This window comes from Dendrobates tinctorius, unplaced genomic scaffold (genome assembly GCF_039654945.1).
Source record: "Dendrobates tinctorius isolate UK_male_01 unplaced genomic scaffold, ASM3965494v1 ptg000103l, whole genome shotgun sequence".
Lineage (NCBI taxonomy): Eukaryota > Metazoa > Chordata > Amphibia > Anura > Dendrobatidae > Dendrobates > Dendrobates tinctorius.
Window position 1 is genome coordinate 5,008,640 of NW_027361771.1, and position 22,999 is coordinate 5,031,638.

At 41.0% G+C, this 22,999-nt stretch overlaps 1 protein-coding gene across 3 annotated transcripts in view; it reads right to left on the reverse strand.

Annotated features, from left to right (window-relative positions):
* Positions 1 to 22,999, reverse strand: part of LOC141099895 (proton channel OTOP2-like) — a 98,059-nt gene that overhangs the window by 25,867 nt on the left and 49,193 nt on the right. For all 3 annotated transcript variants that reach the window (XM_073587981.1, XM_073587980.1, XM_073587982.1), the window contains 3 exons: positions 4,252 to 4,724; positions 1,763 to 1,899; positions 1,587 to 1,645 (listed from right to left, as the gene is read on the reverse strand). In XM_073587981.1, the coding sequence (XP_073444082.1) occupies positions 1,587 to 1,645; positions 1,763 to 1,899; positions 4,252 to 4,708 (653 nt within the window). In that variant the 5' untranslated portion in view covers positions 4,709 to 4,724. The remainder of the gene's footprint in view (positions 1 to 1,586; positions 1,646 to 1,762; positions 1,900 to 4,251; positions 4,725 to 22,999) is intronic.

Consider the following 22,999-nt stretch of genomic DNA (forward strand, 5'->3'; position numbering starts at 1 on the left):
TCACATGGAGACATGTGCAGGCTACATACACAAGCTTTTTGGCAGAGTACTCACACAGGGATGTGTGCAGGATACACAGAGGCTTTTTGGCAGAGTACTCATACAGGGATGCCTGCAGAAAACACACAGGCTTTCTTGCAGAGTACTCACACATAGAGGTGTGCATAGTACAAACACAGGCTTTTTGGCAGAATATTCACACGGAGATATGTGCATGGTACACACTCAGGCTTTTTGGCACAGTAGTCACAAAGAGATGCGTTCAGAATACACACAGATTTTTTTGGCAGTGTACTCACACAGAGACACATGCAGAATACACACACAGGCTTTTTGGCAGAGAACTCACACAGAGACACCTGCAGAGTACACACACAGGCTTTTTGGCAAAGTACTCACACAGATGCATGCAGAGTACACTCACAGAGGCTTTTTGTCAGAGTACTCACAAAGAGACATGTGCAGAATAAACACACTGGCTTTTTGGCAGAATACTCCCACAGAGACAGTTTCAGAGTACACAAGCAGAGTCTTTTTGGTACATTACTCCCACAGAGCTAGGTGCAGAGTAAACACACTAAGGCTTTTTGGTAGAGTACTCACATAGACACATGTGCAGAGTAAACACACAGGCTTTCTGGCAGAGTACTCACACAGAGACCGGTGCACAGTACACACACATACAGGCTTTTTGGCAAAGTGCATCCACAGAGACAGTTGCAGAGTACACAAACAGACTTTTTGGCACAGGACTCAAACAGAGATGGCTGAAGAGTATGCTTCAAAAGCTTTTGGGCAGAGTACTCCAACAGAGATGGGTGCAGAGTACATTCACAGGACCTAACACTGTCCCTCACTTGGCATGCCTGTGATGGCTCTGAAAGTGCCCACAGCTTAAAAACTTGTTGATTGGCTGCACTGATTATTAGAGCACATGAATATTCCTGTTTCCTACAAGTAGAGGTCAGACAAGTTCAGTCGATTGCATACAGACAGAAGAGAGCTGTTTAGCAGCAAAAAAAGACTTGTGAGAAAGCTAGCAATCATCAGTCTAAATGAGGAGTTATAGGAAGCATGAAAGCTGATGCTCATGTATGGAGAGGAAAGAACACCTGACTGTGGAGAAATGAGCAGCAGGCTGTGACCAACACATTGAGTGTCTGAAAAACTGCATTGACAATTACCCAGGGGCTGTGGCAGAAAGGAGGAAGAGCTGCTGAACAGGTTGTCAGCAGTCTATGTCAGTAAAGGGTTGCAAGTGTCAGCTAACCATTGTTTGTAATAAAATATTTACAGAGGTTGAAGCCAAGCTGTTGCTTGAAGACTTTGTAACAATCAAGCTAATTGCTTTATTGTGAGCAAACTTAATGACTTGTCATCTATTTATCTGCATCCTTACACCATTTCTAAGAAGGAAACTACCGTACCACGAAGTGCATCCAGATAAAGGGGCACAACACCAGTTAAGAACCCTTTACGGGTTACATAAGTAAGCTCATAAAAGGCAAACAAGGCAATGAAGGGGAATATTATCTGAAATTCATAAAAATTATGATCAACACTGTAGAATCTATCCATCGACTCACCTGGAAATGTTGGTATGAATCTGTACACAGTGTTTGCTGGAGACCCAGAGAAAATATGTCTGAAAAGCAAAGATGAGTACTGTTGATTACTTCATTTAAATTGACTAAAGTCTAAAACAGAATTGTTGGAAATCAAGGAAGACATTATTCCATCTGCATGTAGATGGAGCTGTTACCTGAAGGATTATGAATGCACTCTGCACCATGGGGTGAATGAGTTTGATGGGAGACTCACAATCAATATAACTAATATAATATCCAATCTTAAATACATCAAGAACCAGACTGCAGATCCCAAAGAACACCAAGCCACCTGTTGGAGGAAATACACAATGACCTTAATGACCTTTATTGAAGAGCATGTAAATCAATTTTGCAATTTAAGTTTGTTGAAAGGAGTCAAATATTTTACAAATTATTTTTTAAATATATTAAGACCATATAAATCACATAGTTATCACTGAATTTTAAAGTGCTTCTTCTAAAAAGAAACCTTATAGCTACATTCACACATTAGACAGTATATGGATCCATAGAGTTTCATTTATCTATACATACATTGTAAAAACAGCTGTGAGACTTAGGACATGCTGTATTCCCATTCGCTTTGCGGATCAGACTCGGCCATTAAAGTCTACGGGATTTGTTAGATCAAAAACAGAAGACACTGGGTCCGATTTATCAAAGCTTTTACACCAGAAAGTTGTACAAAAATTTAGTGACTTGGAAGGAGTCGGGGTGGGACAGGTCAAACTCAAGAGGTCCAATGTTTTGTATGCTAGAAATGCTACTCCAGTCCCTGACTGAGGTAACATTTCAGATGCGGCACATGGAGGTGCATCCCACTCAGAAGAGGCGCCGAATTCATTAAGTGGAGTGTTCCTATTAATGACTTTGGCAACGTGTTGTAGACTGTTGTAGAATCAGCATTCACTATGCCAGTCTTGATGAATCACTCATGACCTCACTCTTTTTACATCAATTTTTCATCTGTGATTCATCCATTTTTCATCTATACATTGTTAAGATTATATAGATAGGTAAAAGCTCAGGCAGTATACCTGCTTCAGTTTTTAAAAATTAATGAGAAAAAAAAATGGCTGCAAAAGGGTAAAATAAATGACACAGCGAAAAACAGTTCATTGTACATGAGTATAAAAATACACAAAGATGTATGAATGTAGCCTAAAGCCCACAGGACAATTTTGGCTCATCAATGATCACTGATTGACTATGTACAAGTGGGGCAATGCTTGTTTACATGGACTCACAGTGTCGGTAGAACATTGCCTATGTACATGGAGTGATGTGCTGCCAATAATTCATTTTATGCTGGCAAGAACTGTCTGAACAGCCAATGAATGAAAAAACAGTTTATTTTCTGGGTTTTCTCGTTTACTGGGTAATCAACGACATGTTTCTACAGGCTAATAATTAGGAACGAGCATTTCTCTGAATGCTGGTTTGACGATCGGCCTTTAGAGTCCTTTTGAGTGAATGATGTTTGGATACAGGAAAATGTTGAAAGTGCTGAAATGTTGAACATTACCATGTCCCCTTTATTCTAAAGATTAGGGAAAGTGCTGGGAGTTTGAATCCCAGAAAAACATGTCATTTCCTAGCTTTATGTTATCACTTTCTGTGATAATAAAACTAAAACCACCATGAATGGCTTGCCGGATATAAAAACCTTTTTTTGAATTGTTAAAATACCGGTAGCTACTAAAGTGAAGAGATCCTATTTCAGGTCCCATATTAGTTAGCCATACTGGAGTGCAGTAAAAATGAACGACCCAACATGTTAATGCATTTCATTGACAATCCATTGCATTTAATGCATGCAGCAATACCTCATTCTTCCTGTAGAATTGTTGCAAGAAAATAAACAGTTGCAGCTAGGTTTCACAGCATATTAATCTAAGTTTCATGGGACCCTGCTAACCAAATCAGTCACCCCTTAAATAATATATTCCTGTGGTTTTCCTCAAAGGAATTGTCAACAACTTTTATATGGATGACCTATCCTTAGTATAAGATCGTCATAAAAGAATATAGGAGCTGATCCCTAGTATATAGCTGTGATTTTTGGCTCCACTCACTGATTAGAGTGACTGCCACGTAAAAAAAATTTTTCACTACTATCAAATACTGTATATATAACTTTTACCAGATAAAACAGAATTAATGTGGAATATGATTCAGATTATCAATATAGAGTAGTGGCGGACACAGACCAAAAAGGGCCCCTCTGCAAGAATGTTATTTGGGCCCTTTACAGTCCAATTGCTTATCAAAATGCAAATTTCACCTATGTTGGAGGTAGAAATGAGCACCCTTAACTCTTGGGCCCTTGTGCAGCTGCATAGGTTGCACAAATGATATGACTACCCCTGATCTGGAGAATTAGTTTTTTCAATAGAGGTGCTGCCGTATGCAAAGCAATGCTGCAGTATGAGGTGTGCCATCACATGACGAAATACCATGTAGCAGTAACACTTAATGTTATTATTACTAACTATTCTTTAGTAGGTTCTTACTATCATTGTCTGTTCTGCTAGAATATATTTAAAGAATAGACTGATGACTAGGTTAAGTTTTAAAAACCTTAGAGGAATTTTCCTATACATTTACTGTAAATCATTTTTAGATTTTATTCCCACATTACCTCTTAACCATACAGGGCCCGCATGTGAGTCTTTGTAGAGTACTGCATTTTTCCGACAAGAGAAATAAAATTGGAATATCATCCAGAAGGTGGAGAGCAGCATCAGAATGACCAAAAAAGCAAGAACTTCAGTGTCCTTAACAGTGACTTTTTCTAAGGTGCCACTGCTCACAAGAACACAAGCAATCAGACCAACATTAATGGCTAGCAGTGCAGACAGCAAGCGGCCTCCTTTCTTCCAGATATCAGAGGGAGCATGATGGTTAACTTGATGGTTGCCTTGGATGTGATTTTGGGCTGGAATTTCAGCCTGGTCCATTGAATTGCCCATAGTTCTGTCATCTGCTGGAGGAAGAGACAATGTGTCTTCATAACCTGAGTTTGGAGCTTTTACTTCCTGGCTTTGGTTAATCGGGGGAACTTCCATTTCTTGATGGGCAGATTTTGAAATGTCCATCTTTCACTGACCAGCCCTGAAAAAAAAGGAAAAAGAGAACCTTAGTCAACAATCCCCTTTTTCTACATCTCTTAATTAAGTAATGTATTTTCAGAACTGGCCAATGACGTTGGGATTTCATATCTTAGTTACTATGAACTTATAAAGAGATTTATGCAAGGTTAATTCCATCTTAATTTTAAGTTTCTCTTATTTCACCTCACGACACCCTACATACAAAACCTATCCTCGCAAAGCTCCATTGCAGTAAAGGGTGAACTTAAAGGGTTAACTCTGCGGGAACAGCTGTAGCTGTTTTAATTAACAAAGCCCAAGTCATCTCATTTAAATGCAAATATGTTCAATAAATCCCTTGCAGAATTCGGAAAGGTCATAGGTCAGAACTCTCCGCTCTTTTTAGATACATAGAATGTCATAGCCGTATTTCCTTGTAAACCATAGATAAACCATAGATGGCATTTTTATGACGTAAATAGACCTTTGGCCTTTGATTGATAATTACATTGTTGTGAGGTAGCCCATTTTATCTTTTATCCCTTGTTAAATTGGATTTCACCATGTACAAAACAGGGATATTATAAATCACGAGATACAAGTGCAATGGTTTCAATCCCATAAAACTATACGTTACACATTTAACAATATCTAGAAACGACTGCCTATGGTAGCAGACCACAGGTAGATGCTATGGGGTAAATCAAATTTGCTTAACTGACCTTGAATGGTTGTGCTACATGTATTTATGCACAATACCAGTAAAATGTTTGGTCAAATCCGTTCATGCATTGGTTTTCCTCGTTGTTATTGCAATGTGCACAATATTAGATTCAGACAGAAGTTAGCAAAGCGATGACGGAGCAGACATGGAAACAAGGAGTAAAGAAACATGTGAAACAAGCCATAATGATAACTTTACACAGCCTTGGCATTCTCTCCTGCAGCTTGATCAAGTAGTCATTAAGAATGGCTTCCAACAGTCTAGGAGGAGCACTTGTTGGCTTCTTTGTCTTCACTCTGCTATAAAGCTCATCTTAAATCATCTCATCTAGGCTGAGGTTAAATGATTGTGTTCACATATTCCTTTCATAGTCTGGAGGTGTGTTTTGGTTCATTGTCCTGTTATAAGACAAGTGCAAATCAGATGGGGTGATATGTCTTTGCAGAATGTTGTTGTAGCCATACTGGGTAATTGTGGCATGAATTTGACATAAATCATCAACATTGTAATCAACAAAGCACCCCCGCACCATCACACATCCTCCTCCATGCTTCATGGTGGGCACCACAAATGTAGAAACCATCTGCTCTGCACCTCATAAACATGACTATTGTCACCAAAAAAATTCCAATTTTGACTCATCAAACCATAGTACAAATTTCCACTGCTCTAATGTTCAGTCTTTGTGTTGCCTGGTGCAAAAAGTCTCTTCTTGTTTCATATCCTCAGTAGTGGCTTATATGCAGCAATTTGGTCATAAAGGCCTGCTTCTCACATCTGCTGTTTTTGAGGCTGGCATTTCTTATCAACTTATCCTCAAAGAAGAGATAATATTGGTCGTCCTTTCATGTCGTAGTCCTCATGAGAGCCAGTTTCATCATAGCAATTGATGGTTTTTTATGACTGCACTTGAGTATGCCTTCAAAGCTCCAGCAATTGTATGGATTGATTGCCTTCATGTCATAAAGCAATGATGAACTATCCTTTTTCTTTTTTTAGTTGAGTGATTCTTGGCATATTTTGATTTAGTACAGTAGTGGAGTAGCACACAGCATTGTGTGGAACTGTGCAGCAACACTGTCTCTGGAAAACACACTTGATGATTCCACACACTCCAAATGGTGGTGATTTCACAATGAATTTTTGGTGAGGCTGACTTGTTAATTTGAAGCCATTCCAGATGACTACCTGATGAAGCTGCTTGAGAGAATGCAAAGGGGTGTAAAGCTGCCATCTGAATAAAATTAGGGTACTTTGAGGAATCTAAGGTTATAACACACATTTTGCTTTCTTTCACATGTGTTTCTTTATGACTTGTTTCCATATGTGATCTTTTGTGGTTTTGCAATCTTTGGTCTGAATCAACAATATGCACATTCCAATAAGCGTAAGGAAAACCATTGCATAAACTGGTATGTCCAAACTTTTCACTGTTATTATTACATTTTTACCTGGTGCAAATGTTACAGTTCTTTTGAATTTGGGATTGTTTTGCTTTTGATCTTTCCTTCTTGAGGACCATGTCAAATCTGGATTAAAAGAATATGTTTACATACAGGAAAGAGGAGGTCATCTCTTAGGAATAAAGAGGTACAGGAACAAAAGAAAAAAAACATCAACAGACACAGGAGACCAATATAATTTTCTCCAAACTAAAAAATCACACATTTATGTTGAGTCACAGATCCTCTTCCTTCTTAGTATGCCTTACATCATTAAGATTTGAGTGTGCAGCCTGCAAGTGAATGAAGCTAATAAGAGAGACAGAACACTTCTGTTTTAATTACAGTGCAAAAATTTTAACTTACATAATGAAGTGCATATCTTAAGTGAATCATTAGCTGCACACTTTAAATACCATTTTCCTCATTCTTGACTCTTAAATACAAAGCTAAAACGAAATGCAGGTTCAAAATGGAAGAAAAGATTTTTTTGAATAGTTTCTGGAAATATATCTCCAGGTGTTGACACTCAGGCTAACTGCTTCAATTACAACAAATTACAAACTAGTTACTATGTTCAGTTTCACAACTTGACTTTGAATTAAATGTTGCACTTTCTATATTTAAAACTTTCTTCAAGACTTTGATATCTATGGCCAATTTTTAGGATTAGATGGCTGATGGTCCAACTTCTACCTGATAATGATGGCCTCTTTAAAGGAAGCCGATTGAAATCAAAGTCTCAGAAAACAATTATACACACAGGACGGCCAGTATTTAATACCCCGTCCACATCTGTAAATGTACATAAGTCCAGGAAAACATATATATAATATCTAGTTAAATTCCCTATACTAAACTATTCTATTCATCCATATCCTTCATTCTCTTGCTGAGTTTAAAGGACATGTGTCAACTTTATATCACACGAACTATAAAACTATACAATTAAACACTGAACCTCCATTGCTGTGTTAGCTCTGTAGCACTTTGTCATTGGCATAGCTCGGGCATTTTGGGTACCATGGAGCAATAATTAGTGGGCAGGGGATTAATTATGGCATTTTCAGTACTATTATTAACATCTATTGTAAAAAAAAAAATTGAGAGGCTGCAAATAGTCTGCATAAGGACAAGTAAGAAAATTATATTATTAGGGTATAGTCAGCATGGTAAAGTAGCATCTTGTTATCATTAGAAAGAAACAGCTAATAATCTGCAAATACCATAATGTACTAGTGCTTCTGACTAATTTAGAATATCATCAAAAAGTTAATTTATTTCAGTTCTTCAATACAAAAAGTAAAACTCATATATTATATAGAGACAATACAAACAGAGTGATCTATTTCTAGTGTTTATTTCTGTTAATGTTGATGATTATGGCTTACAGTCAATGAAAACCCAAATGTCATTATTTCAGTAAATTACAATAGTTAACAAAAACACCTGCAAAGGTTTCCTATGCATTTAAAAGGCTCCTTAGTCTGTTTCAGTAGGCTCCACAATCACGGGGAAGACTGCTGACTTGACAAATGTCCAGAAGGCAGTCATTGACACACTCCACAAGAAGGGTAAGCCACAAAAGGTCATTGATAAAGAAGCTGGCTGTTCACAGAGTGATGTATCCAAGCATATTAATGGAAAGTTGAGTGGAAGGAAAAAGTGTGGTATAAAAAGGTGCACAAGCAACCAGGATAACCGCAGCCCAGAAAGGATTGTTAAGAAAAGGTCATTCAAAAATTTGGGTGAGATTCACAAGGAGTGGACTGCAGCTGGAGTCATTAATTCAAGAGCCACCACACACAGATATATCCAGGACATGGGCTATAAGTGTCACATTCCTTGTGTCAAGCCACTCGTGAGCAATAGACACCTGGGCCAAGGAGAAAGACCTGGACTGTTCCTCAGTGGCCCAAGGTGTTGTTTTCAGATGAAAGTAAATTTTGCATGTCATTTGGAAATCAAGGTCCCAGAGTCTGGAGGAAAAGTGGAGAGGCATACAATCCAAGCTGCTTGAGGTCTAGCACAGCACCTTGGATTGTGCAAAGCTCAAAAGGCAAGGAGCGCCAGATTTTACTGTTATGGTTTGCAAGTGCCATGACCCTTAGGGAGAGTCCATGAGGTGCCAGAACAGCAGAACTCCCCATAAGTGACCCTATTTTACAAACTACACCTCTCAATGAATTCATCTAGGGATGCAGTGGTCATATTGACACCATGAATGTGTCACAAAATGTTATGCCATTGGGCAGTGAGGAAAAAATAACTACGCTTTTACCTCCAAAATTTTGTTTTAGCCCCAGATTTTACATTTTCAGACAAAAGTGGGTAAAAATGGCAACAAAATTTGTCCCACAATTTCTACTGAATGTGGCAATACCCCAAATGTGGCTGTACAATACCACTTAGCTATACAGAGAGATTCGGGAGTAACGGAGCACTTTTTGTCTCCTGGAGTGCAGATTTTCCTAGAAAAGTTTGCAGACTCCATATAAAGAGCCCCTAATTGTTAGAAAAGCAGAATCCCCCCTTAAGTGACCTCTTTTTGGAAACTATACACCTTGGGGAATTTATCTACATGTGTTGTGACAATCTTGGATATTTTCCAGAAACAAGCAGCAATGAATGTTGCTGAGTGAAAATTGCAAACCGTCATTGTAGTGACCTGTACACTGTAGTTACCAATACGTTGTAGTCACCATTTCGTTATGCCCAATCTGTGATTCTGGAGGCATGCATCCGTAAGTTAAGCGGGCTCTCATTGCTTCAGAAATGCCAAATGTGGTTTTGGTACACTGTGGGGCTCAGAAGGTACGGGGGCATTTGCATTTGAGAGCCGAGAGATTGCCCAATTTCTTTTAGCGGGTAAGGAGCCTTTTGCTTTTCCAGAGCCTTTCTACTATCAGTAATGTGGAAGCCCCCTATATTTCCATTAACATATGACCTGAGTGAGGGCTTGCTTATTGGAAGATTGAGTTGAATCTCTTATTGGGAACATTTTACATAATATTTGGGATCACATTTATCCAGCACTCTACCCTGACCTCTTACTTTAGGGTTTCCATCTAAATCTCTGAGTGATGTGATTCAGATGAAACCCCGGAGGGATCCATTCACTGGCAGCAGAGTTACTCTGGACTCTGCCTGACCTCTGTTCAGCTGTGTCCTTCTTTTCAGAAGTGCACAAAACTGTGACCGACTGCACTTTTAGGCCATCCTGAAAAGACAGACACTGCCAGATCACAGGTCAGACGGCATCCACAGTGCCTATTTAGATAGATTGGTACCCAATGTAAGATTAGGTTTCATGGGATTTGTTCTGACACTCCTAGTGTTGATAGCATCTCAGCTCAATCATTATATCTTTCAATGACATTTTCTGCATGCTCCGTTTTAGAAGCATGAGAACTCTGTATTTCCCCAGATTGTTACTTTGGTGTGCACTGTTGGGTGGGCTCATGATGACTGATTCCAGACTGAGGCGTCTATTTGCCATGGTTCGGCCACTGTACATAGCGCCACACTGTTTGGCACAGGAGCAGTATCATGGCCTCATATGTCTCCATGATGACCTCTGCTTAACATCTTCCGCAAGCACCTTACTACCTCAGCCTTGTGTATTAGGTACGGCACCTCTCTGTGTGGCGCATGCGTAGTATGGTGGTTGATCTCCTATTTCCATGATGACGGTGCGCATGCGCCATTCGGTGGAGTAATACACTTCCAGCGTCTTAGTGCACATGCCGTGACCGCACTCCAATAGGGTAAGCTACCCAGCTGTGAAGACTCCTTAATTTATGGGGTTCAGATCAGACGAGTTTGCACACCAATCAAGCACAGTGATATTGTTGTTTTTACACCAGGAATTAGTACTGTAATGACACCGATGGTGTCACTGGCGCAGTCTAGGGAGCGATATCAGGGGGCCCGTGAATGAGCGCAGGGAGTGGAGGAATAAGGCACGCAGTGCGCAAGGATCTGAGACTAAGCAGTGAGCACAGGACCTGGAACTTAGCAGTCATGTGACCAAGGGGTGGAGTCACCATGCATGAGGACAGGGAAGGAAACTGAGCACGTGGAGTACAGGGCACAGAAAGTTAACATAGTCAAAGGAGAGCTGAAGGTCAAAAGCCAGACAAGAGCGTGGTACCTAGGGAAAAGACAGAGAGTAAACAGAGACGAGCCAAAGGGTCAGATAACCAGGAAGGAAAGAGCAGTACAATGCAGGATAATGAAGCAAAAGTCAGGGGACAAACCGGGTCATACACAACAAAGCACACATGCACAGAGGCACAACGTTTACGGACGAAAAACCTGGGTCAGCAACCACAATTCGAGTATACGAAAGTATCACCGACACCAAATCCAGGAACTGCCAACATTAAATAGCCGCTCCAGAACCAAAGACCAGAACCAAAGAGTGGTGAACTAGAACTAACCCTGACCGGGATGGAGGCAGAACCATCCTGTCCAGAGTCATGACAGATACTTTTGGCAGAGTGGACAGGTGCCAAGTCCTGCTGGAGAAAGAAATTTCCATTTCCAGTAAGCTTGTCAGCAGAGGGAAGTATGAAGTGCTCTAAAATTTCTTGGTAGATGGCTGCGCTGACTTTGGTCTTGATAAAACTCAGTGGATCTACACCAGCAGGTGGCATGGCTCCCCAAACCATCATTGATTGAGGATACTTCACATTAGACCTTGGAAATCAAGGTCCCAGAGTCTGGAGTAAGAGTGGAGAGACAGACAATCCAAGCTGCTTGAGGTCTAGTGTGAAGTTTCCACAATCAGTGATGGTTTGAGGAGCCATGTCATCTGCTGGTAAACAGTAGGTACACTGTGTTTTATCAAGGCCAAAGTCGGCGCAGCTGTCTACCAGGAAATATTAGAGCACTTCATGTTTCCCTCTGCCGACAAGCTTTTTGGAGATGGAAATGTCATTCTCCAGCAGGACTTGGCACCTGTCCACTCTGCCAAAAGTACCAATACCTGGTTTAAAAACAACAGATTGACCCATAGCATCATCTGTCCAGTCCAGTGGCTGGTCACGTGACGTCACGCCCCCAGCTTTCTGCTCCTTGCAGCGTGTCGGCAGCGGTGCTTAGGCCGGAGCCCGCCGTCAGCCTCTGCCTCTTCAAAGCTTCCCACTCTCCTTTCCCGCTTATCAGCCGGATATTTGCAGTCAGTGGTGCACTGAGAGCGTACTGCTATATGCCATACGTTGTTCCATTGCTCAACAACGGAATTCAGCAACTTGGTTCTACAATATCAGAAGTAAGTGCCCAAGCTCACCGCTGTCTACTAACAGCGGGGAGCGCTTAATGTGCACAGTAACTGGACGGTTTAATCACTGCTTGTCATTCAATATACCGCTATTTGGCAGCAACAGTGTGGATTATCAGTGAAGGGTCAACCTTCAGTGCAAATCTATGTTATCATTATTTGACATTTATTCATTCTAGGTTCTTTGAGCATAAGCACAGTGAAGTTTGTTTTATATATTTTTGTTTCTTATATAGTCCTGCATATTATGTCCACCACTTACCTTAGACTGATACAGCTTTCTCATGAGATAAAGCTTATTGCTCAGATTTGATGTTTCATGCACTTTCTGTAACTCATTCCACATCTCCTTTGCAGTTGCACACTTGCATATATGCACAATCTGATTATCATCTACACTAAGGGAGAACGTGCTTTTTGCTTTCTGATCTTTCTATAGCCAATCATCTGGTAATGGATGAGGAACTTGTTCCTGAGTATATTTCCACATACAGGGGCGGCACGGTGGCTCAGTGGTTAGTCAGTGGTCAGTGGTTAGTCAGTGGGTTCGAATCCCACCAAGGACAACATCTGCAAGGAGTTTGTATGTTCTCCCCGTGTTTGCGTGGGTTTCCTCCAGACACTCTGGTTTCCTCCCACATACTAATAGGGAATTTAGATTGTGAGCCCCATCGGAGACAGTGATGATGATGTGTGCAAACTGTAAAGCGCTGCGGAATATGTTAGCGCTATATAAAGATTATTATTATTATACCTTCTCTAATAAGCAGCATCTTCACCTTGAATTTCCAGAACTGGTAGTTCTGGTTAGTGAGGCTTGGCACTGAGAACTTTGTGCTGCTTTTGCAATGGGCTTCTGTTGCTATGTTACTCTGGGGTTCTGTGTCACTCTGGACCCAAAACCTGTAGGCAGCGGATTATTCCGGCTACTCTCCAAGTGTGTGACAACAGAGCTTCTTTATTTAACAATATATGATAAGCTTAATAGATCAGGAATAAATCATTTGTGTGTCTCTATCTGTGCAGCATCTACAGCAGGCTGCTTCTCTCATACATAGACACAGGAAAAACAGGAAATTTAGTCAAATGTTCTCGCTGTGTGTGCCTCTGGGAGTTTTGTTTTTTGTTCTAACTTTATGAACAGCACACAAATCTAATATGCAAATTGCCTCACGCAAATCTAGCAACTAAGCACTCATAGACAGTATTGGAGTTGTTGCACCAAACATATTCCAACAGAACTTTTCTCTTTCTGGCTGATTTGCTTCTGCCTTATGTTTTATTTGTTTTGCTATTGTTTAGATAAATAAAAAAACAAGAGTCTAATATGTACCTTTCACCATCTTTTTTTCCCTTTGTTTGCCTTTTTTTTTCTCTTTTTCTACTGCACTATGTTTGTAGCTATGGAGTATGTATTTTATCACTGGTTGCTTTGCATTGTATGTTATTTACTAGAACCCAGCAGTTCTAGCAGTTGATCACACCTATTGAAATGATCACTAGACAAGTACAGTCTTGACAGGTCAAACATGTAATGGCTCTTGATGGCTGATGAAACCGGGCAGGGAAGTCTTTACAGTGCATTATGCAAAGGAGGAAGGAACTTGTGGAGATTACACATAATATTTAATGAGATTTCATAAAGACATGTGATTATCATCATGAGCCAGTAATAATAAGTTTGTATTAGCAGAGTCCTGAAGGCCCTGCACCATAATGCAGTAACATAGAACGTGAACATGAATTAAAGATTTATAGCTAATGCTAAATATATGCAGTATATGTGACTATGCAAATGAAAGGTGGGGGACCTAGTGTGGCTTTTCCATTGGGGTCCAGAGGCTTCATGTTATGCCTCCTCATGAGTGGTTGCAATATATATTATTTTTTGTGTACAAGTTACATACAAAGTAGTCTAAGTTCAAGTCACCATTCTTCACGCCTCAAATGCATGGCGGTAAGGAATTATGGATTAATGCAAGTAAAAAATAATTGTTGCCTAACATCTAGGTACCATGTAAAATGTCAGACTTTCTTCAGAATCCATATAAAATCTGCATGGGAGGTGAGTCCTAGTAGTGGACAACCCGAAGACTCCTCTTTACTCCAAAGACTGTGAGGAGAAGCAGCTTACGGGCTCATACCCACTTACGAAAAAAAAAACGATCCGATTTCTGGACTGAAAAAACGGACGAGTGTCATACGAGTGTCATGCAAGTACAATGTGATTTTTCTCACATAGCATCCGTATAACATCCGTATAACATCCGTATGCAATGCGTTTTTTTTTCTCTGCAACTCTTTTCTACAGTCATTTACAGGACCATTTACAGTGTTCTATGACACAGAATGGTAATGTATCCGTAAAAAAACGGACAGAAAACGGATTGTCCGTATTTCGTCTGTGTTTTTCTCGCACCCATTGACTTGCATTGGTGAATCTCATCCGAAAATCGCAGCATGCTGCGATTTTTTTCTCAGTCCGATTTCAGCTGAGAAAAAACTCGCAAATGAGATGTCACCTATTGAATAACATTGATCCGAGTGCAATCCGTTTTTTTTATCGGATTGCACTGGTCTGTATTTCTCACCAGTGAGTATGAGCCCTACATTAGTAAATATTATTTTATGTGAACGCGATACGTGTAATATAGTTGATCTATATGTATCAAATTTGATGGATGGGGATTTGCTATACATGCAATGTGTGTGGGAGGGGGACTTGTCTTTATCCTGTATGCTATATACATGGGAGACTTGGCTATACATATGCTATGTGTGATGGAGGAGGACTTGCTTACATACTGTTTGCTATATGTGGGATAGGGGGATTTCGCTACATATGCTATGTGTGGGGGAATGGGACTTGTTTATATACTCATACTGTTTGCTATTTGTGGGGGAGGGGGACTTGTTTATATACTGTATGCTATGTATGGGGGAAGGGGACTTGTTTATATACTGTATGCTATGTGTGGGGGAAGGGGACTTTGCTATTTATAGTATGTGTGGGAGAGTGTGACTTGTTTATAATGTATGCTATCTGTGGGGGGGGGGACTTGTTTATATACTGTATGCTATGTGTGGGGGAGGATTACTTAGCTATATATGTTGTGTGGGGGAGGTAGACTTGTCTATATACTGTATGCTATGTGTCTAGAAGTATTACTTAGTTATACTGTATATCCTATATTTGGGGGAGGAGGACTTGGCCTTATATAATATGTATGGGGGATGGGAACTTGCCTATATATAAGTGTGGGGCAGTTGTATCCTCTATAAATTGATTTTAAGGGAGTAGCTTTATTGCAAGTGTATATGTAGTGTATGCAATGTGTTAATGTCAAAATTAAAATAATAAGCAACCATATTCCTCACCTGTCTGACGAGAAGATAATCCATTTGTCCCATGCCATAATTCATCTCTGCTACATATGGATGTCTTGATGATCGGTTGCATGATGCATCCGTTCACCTCACAACTAGGAGACACTGAGCTAAGCTTGGGGCACAGCTTCAATGACGAGTGATAACATCACAGAGGTTACCGCCAGTCACAGCCCGCTGTTCCCACGCTAAGGTCACTGTGACTTCAATGAGATCACCACTAGCACCATGAGAAAATTCTCAGTGCTAGCAGTGACATCATAATGACTACCCCAGTTCATTGGCCATCTCTCAGTGAACTCAGCATGGGAATAGCTGGCAGTTACCGGCAGTAACCTCTATGACGTTACCGCTCATCACTGAAGCTGCGTGGCCTTTCCCTCTGCTGGTTATGAAAATTATGCGGGAGCCCATGCAATTTTTTAAAATTTTATTCCTAATTTTTCACAGGATGTACATAGCGGATACTGAATACACCTCCCATCATCGACGCCTGGTCAGGCTAATCTCAGGGAGACCAGGCAACAATGATAATAGCTTCTATCAGCATTTGGTGCCTGGGATCAGCACAAACTGTACCAATCTTTCCCAGGTGCCGGTACGCGTTACACAAGGATGCTATTCGTGTGTCATCCATTTGCACGTGTGCCGCACACATTTTGTCCGTGTAGCACAAAAAAAGGGACATGTCTGCGGGTTTTTCACATTGACACATAGTACGTATGAAAAAACTGACACATGCGCACCACCATTGAATACAATTGGTGTGCATGTGTCCGTATTTGCAGACCTTAAAAACAGACCACATACAGACACAAAAAATGGATGTGTCAAGGCAGCCTAACACATTGTATTGTATTTTTTCTTACATGTGCATGAGGCTAAAGTATGAATTGGTAAAATGTCTAGGTAGAGTAGAAGTAGGGTGGGACCTGTAGAATCAATTACTTGCAAGGGAGTGACCTGTCAATCAGGGCTGGTCATCTTCAAAGCACATGGTCTCTAAAAAGCCAGTGCATTTCAGCGAATAATATAACTGGCTGCAATTGTGCAACCATGCAATGATTCTTACTAGAGTTGAGCAACTTTGGTCGGATCGGGTTTTGTGAAACCCGAATGAAACAAAATTTGAGTCGGATGAAACTGGTCCGACTAGGGCAAAATAAGTTGGGGTTTCGTCCGAAACCCGACCCCAATGCAAGTCAATGGGAAATAAAAGTCAGCATTGAGCGGATGACATTCATCCACTCAAGGCCGACTTTTATTCCCCATTGACTTGCATTGGGGTCGGGTTTCAGACGAAACTCCGACTTTTTTTGCCTTAGTCGGACCAGTTTCATCCGACTCAAAATTTGTTTCATTTGGGTTTCACGAAACCCAATCCGACCAAAGTCGCTCAACTCTAATTCTTACAGCTGTGCTTGGTAGCGTTGATTTGTCTGACAGGTTCTCTTTAACCCCTTTCTGATCGCGCTAGACGTACTATCCCGTCCATGGGCATAGGAGCCCAGGTCCCATGGATGGGATAGTAAGTCTAGCGCGATCAGCGGCGCCCACGTGGTGAGCGCCGCTGATCGCGGCCGGGTGTCAGCTGATTATCACAGCTGACACCCGGCACAATGTGTCAGGGGCAGTCACAGACCGCCCCCGACACATTAACCCGTTAATCCCTTTGTGCTTCCCTGAGCCCCCCACGGCAGCGCAATGTGCAGCGCTGCTGCGGGGGGCTCCTTCCCTGCAGGCCCCCAAATCCAAGATGGCGGCGGGGGCCTGCAGGGAGCTGACTTCCTCAGTGCCTGCAAAGCGCAGGTATGAGGAAGTCTGCAGCAGTGCCTGTGACAGATCGCTGATCTGTCACAGTGATCTGTGATGTGACAGATCAGCGATCTGTCACAGGACAGTGATGTCCCACCTTGGACTATCTAATAAAGTTAAAAAAAAGTGTTAAAAAAAATTTTAAAAAATCGCCAAATAAATTAGAAAAAAAAAAAATTCCCCAATAAATCCATTTTTTGGAAATAAAAAAAACAAAACAATAAAAGTACACATATTAGGTATCGCCGCATCCGTAACGACCTGCCCTATAAAACTATCCCATTAGTTAACCCCTTTAGCGAACCCCTTAAAAAATAAAAATAAAAAGCGAAGGAAAAAATAATGATTTATTATCATACCGCCAAGCAAAAAGTGCAATAACGCGCGATCAAAAGGACGCATATAAATATCCATGGTACCGCTGAAAGCGTCATCTTGTCCCGCAAAAAACGAGCTGCCATACAGTGTCATCAGCGAAAAAAATAAAAAAGTTATAGCTCGCAGAATAAAGCAATGCAAAAATAATTATTTTTTATATAAAATAGTTTTCATTGCATAAAACCGACAAAACATAAAAAAAGACCTAAATGAGGTATCGCTGTAACCGTACTGACCCGAAGAATAAAACTGCTTTATCAATTTTACGGCACGCGGAACGGTGTAAACGCACCTCCCAAAAGAAATTCATGAAACGGTGGTTTTTGTTCACTCTGCGTCCCAAAAATCGGAATAAAAAGCGATCAAAAAATGTCACGTGCCCGAAAATGGTACCAATAAAAATGTCAACTCGTCCTTCAAAAAATAAGACCTCACATGACTCAGTGGGTCAAAATACGGAAAAATTATAGCTCTCAATATGTGGTGATGCAAAAACTATTTTTACAATAAAAAGCGTCTTTTAGCGTATGACAGCTGTCAAACATAAAAACCCGCTATAAATAGTAAATCAAACCCCCCATTATCACCCCCTTAGTTAGGGAAAAATAATAAAATTAAATGAAAATGTATTTATTTCCATTTTCCCATTAGGGCTAGGGTTAGGGCCAGGGCTAGGGTTAGGGCTAGGGTTAGGGCTGATGTTAGGGTTAGGGGTGTGTTGGGGTTTGGGTTGGAGTTAGAATTGGGGGTTTCCACTGTTTGGGCACATCAGGTGCTCTCCAAATGCAACATGGCGTCTGATCTCAATTCCAGCCAATTCTGAGTTGAAAAAGCCAAATGGTGCTCCTTCCCTTCCAAGCTCTGCCATGCGCCCAAACAGTGGTTTACCCCCACATGTAGGGTATCAGCCTGCTCAGGACAAATTGCAAAACAACTTTTGGGGTCCAATTTCTCCTGTTACCCTTAGAAAAATAAAAAATTGGGGGCAAAAATATCATTTTTGTGGAAAAAAATGATTTTTTTATTTTCACGCCCGGGCGTTATAAACTTCTGTGAAGCACTTGGGGGTTCAAAGTGCTCACTACACATCTAGATAAGTTCCGTGGGGGGTCTAGTGTCCAAAATGGGGACACTTGTGGGGAATTTCAATAGTTTAGGTACATCAGGGGCTCTCCAAACGCACAAGACACCCGCAGACCATTCCATCAAAGTCTGCATTCCAAAACGTCACTACTTCCCTTTCGAGCACCGACGTGTGTCCATACAGTAGTTTTCTCCCACATATGGGGTGTCAGCGTACTCAGGACAAATTGAACAACAACTTTTGGGGTTCAATTTCTCCTGTTACCCTTAGGAAAATAAAAAAATTGGGGACTAATTGATCATGTTTGTGGAAAAAATACGATTTTTTTATTTTCATGCCCTGGCATTATAAACTTCTGTGAAGCCCTTGGGGGTTCAAAGTGCTCACCTCACATCTAGATAAGTTCCTTAGGGGGTCTAGTTTCCAAAATGGGGTCATTTGTGGGGGGTTTCCACTGTTTAGGTACATTAGGGGCTCTCCAAATGCAACATGACACCCGCAGACCATTCCATCAAAGTCTGCATTCCAAAACGTCACTACTTCCCTTCCGAGCCCCGACATGTGCCCATACAGTAGTTTTTTCCATAATTAAGCCCTCTTAGGGTGAAACGCGTAGGAAATTGCTCCCCTCCATGCGCATCTTTATGTCGTTTTTACCTGATGGTATGAAGATTTTATATTCTCAATAAAGCAATTATTATTTTATCTCCTGGAGACGCTGGAAAAATCCTTCTTTATGTTGTGCATGCACTATACACCCGGGTCAGGGTGTTTCCGTGCGTCGGAGGTGTGATCAGGAGTGAAGAGAGGTGAGCTGAATACTTCTTGTTTGTATACAGTAGTTTTCTCCCACATATGGGGTATCAGGGTAGTCAGGACAAATTGGACAACAACTTTTGGGGTTCAATTTCTCCTGGTACCCTTGGGAAAATAAAAAAAATTGGTGACTAAAAGATCATGTTTGTAGAAAAATACGAATTTTTTATTTGCACGCCCGGGCGTTATAAACTTCTGTGAAGCACTGGAGGGTTCAAAATGCTCAACACACATCTAGATAAGTTCCTTGGGAGGTCTAGTTTCCAAAATGGTGTCATTTATGGGGGCTTTCCACTGTTTTGGTACATCAGGGGTTTTCCAATAGCGACATGGTGTCCGTTCTCAATTCCAGCCAAAAACGTCAAATGGCGCTGCTTCCTTCCGAGCTCAGCCATGCGCCCAAATAGTGGTTTACCCCCACATGTGGGGTATCAGCGTACTCAGGACAAATTGCACAATAACTTTTAGGGTCCTGGTACCCTTGGTAAAATAAAAAAATTGAACCTGAAGTATTTTTTTGTGAAAAAAAGTTAGATGTTCATTTTTTTTAAATATTCAAAAAATTCCTGTGACGCACCTAAAGGGTTAATAAACTTCTTGAATGTGGTTTTGAGCACCTTAAGGGGTGCAGTTTTTAGAATGGTGTCCCTTTTCGGTATTTTCTATCATATAGACCCCTCAAAGTGGCTTCAAATGTGATGTGGTCCGTATAAATAAAATGGTGTTGCAAAAATGAGAAATCGCTGGTCAATTTTTAACCCTTATAACTTCCTAACAAAAAAAAATTTTGGTTCCAAAATTGTGCTGATGTAAAGTAAACATGTGGGAAATGTTACTTATCAAGTTTTTTTGTGTGTCGTATCTCTGTGATTTAAGGGCATAAAATTCAAAGTTGGAAAATTGCGAAATTTTCAAAATTTTCGCCAAATTTCCATTTTTTTTCACAAATAAACTCAAGTTATTTGAATGAAATTTTACCACTATCATGAAGTACAATATGTCACGAGAAAACAATTTCAGAATCACTGGGATCCATGGAAGCATTCCAGTATTATGATCTCATAAAGGGACAGTGGTCAGAATTGTAAAAATTGGCCCGGGCATGAACGTGCAAACCACCCTTGGGGGTGAAGGGATTAAAGTGAACCTGTCATTTGTTTTGAAATGTATATATAAAAGCATAATTCTGTATAGCACTTGCTACTTATGATATTCTATCACCTTTTATGCCTGCTGGTTTACTTTTATGCCTCCCCCAGCTGCATGCTCACTACTGTGCTGGCTGAGTTTACCAACAGTGGGTGCTCCAACTTGATTTCTCTTAGTTCACACAATGCACTGCTTAAAAGGTAAGTGCTACACATATTCGGAGAGTGATAGTAGACAAGGCTGGAATGAAGAGAAAAGGGGAGAATAGATGTGCCAATATGAAACATTATACAAGAAGGCAAGTGGATGACAAACAGAGGAAAGGCCTTTCTTACTGTGTGCTGTGGAGCTACTTTGTGCAGCAGTAGATCCTGTAACACACTGTCTGTAAGGCTAAGTTCACATTAGCGCTTGGGGGCTTTGCGGAGGGCTACATACTTCCTACATTAAGCTCCTCCTACTTCCGCATACTTTTGCATGTGTCCTGCGTACCTATCTTTAATATTGGGTACGCAGGACATTCGTATGTATGCAGATATATGTGGATGCATTATTTTGACGCACCCGCCGACCGCACGGGAATGCAACAAGTAGGCGGAGCTTAATGGAGGAAGTACGCAGCCGTCCGCAAAGCCCCTGAACGCTAATGTGTACTTAGCCTAAGAGACTGAAGAATCCCCCACTTCCTGTAATCTATCCTGCTTGTCTGTAACTACAGACCAATCAGCCCTAAGAACAGGCAGTGGGTAGTAAATTGCAAGAAACAGAGACAATTAGTGGCCATAACTTGGCCATTGTTCACCCTCTGTGCAAACCTAAAAAAAAACATTATATTTGATGGAGAAAGTACATTACGTTTTTGATAGTGTCTGTATTGTCGATATACAGCATGGGAACTAAGGATTGAACCCGACACCAATTTTCAAAGTAAATATATTTCTAAAGATGTTATTGACATGAAATTCTCACCAGATATTGGTAACAACTAGGGATGAGTGAATAACTTCGGATAAGCAATGTGTCACAGCTGTGTGACAGTCACAAAACATGCTTGGAGAATCTGTTTGTTGGGTTCTCCATGAAATGTTCTTTGACTGTCTCACAGCCGCGGCACACGCAGCTGCAGCGTCAAACAGCTGATTATCGGGAGCGCTTCAGGTATTCAGGGTTCCCAATACAGCTATTCGGTAAACTCTATAGCTATTCAAATAAGCACTTATCCCAAGCTATTCACTCTGACTACTAACAACTCATCCCATCCACACAGGCAAAGAACTCAAACCCTAGATGTCCATTAATTAAGTAATGTGAAATAATGAGAAATGACACAGGGGAAAAGTAGTGAACATGCTTACTGAAATTTATTTAATACTTCACTCAAAAGCTAGAGATGGGTGAACCCAAACAGTAAAGTTCGGCGTCCATACCGAAAACCTACTGTTCGGGCACGGACACCGAACACAGACTTCACAAGGAAGTCCATGTTACTGTTCAGGGTCAGCCCCCCGTACACTGGGTTTGTTGCACTCTCATGACAGCATGAATCCGCAGCTGTGATTGTAGTTAAAAAGTTTACCTCCGGTCACTGGCGTTTGCTGATGGGACTACGCCTGCTGCTGCTAAAAGCAGTGAGAGCAGGAGGTGGTTGATGGGAGTATTCATCAGCCAGTGCCTGCGTTCTAGATAAATAATGAAATTCAAAAAAACCTGCACGTGTTTCCCTGTGTTTTAGATAACCAGCCAGACAAAACTGACAACTGGGGCTACAACCATCAGCTGTCAGCATTAGCAAGGGTTGTTTTCAAGAATAGAGGGGTCCAAATAAATTATTAAAAAAATGGCATGGGGTCCCCTCATTTTTTAAAACAAGCAAGTTAAAGATGTCACCAGACAATACAAACATGACATCAACCGCACAAATATGAACCCATCTTGCCACCACTACAGGGCAAGTGGGAAGAGCCAGGCAAAGTGCCAGAATTGGCACATCTAATAGATGGGCATCTGCGGGCTGCTATTTTTAGCCAATATTCATGGTCCCTTACCAGCCTGAGAATACCAGCCCACAGCTGTCTGCTTTATCTTGGCTGGTTGCCAAAAATGGGGGGGCCATGCCATTCTTAAATTGTTTATTTAAATAATTTAATTTAGTTTTAAATAACAGTGTGGGGAGCCCTTTATTCTTGATAACCAGCCATGCTAATGCTGACAGCTGAGG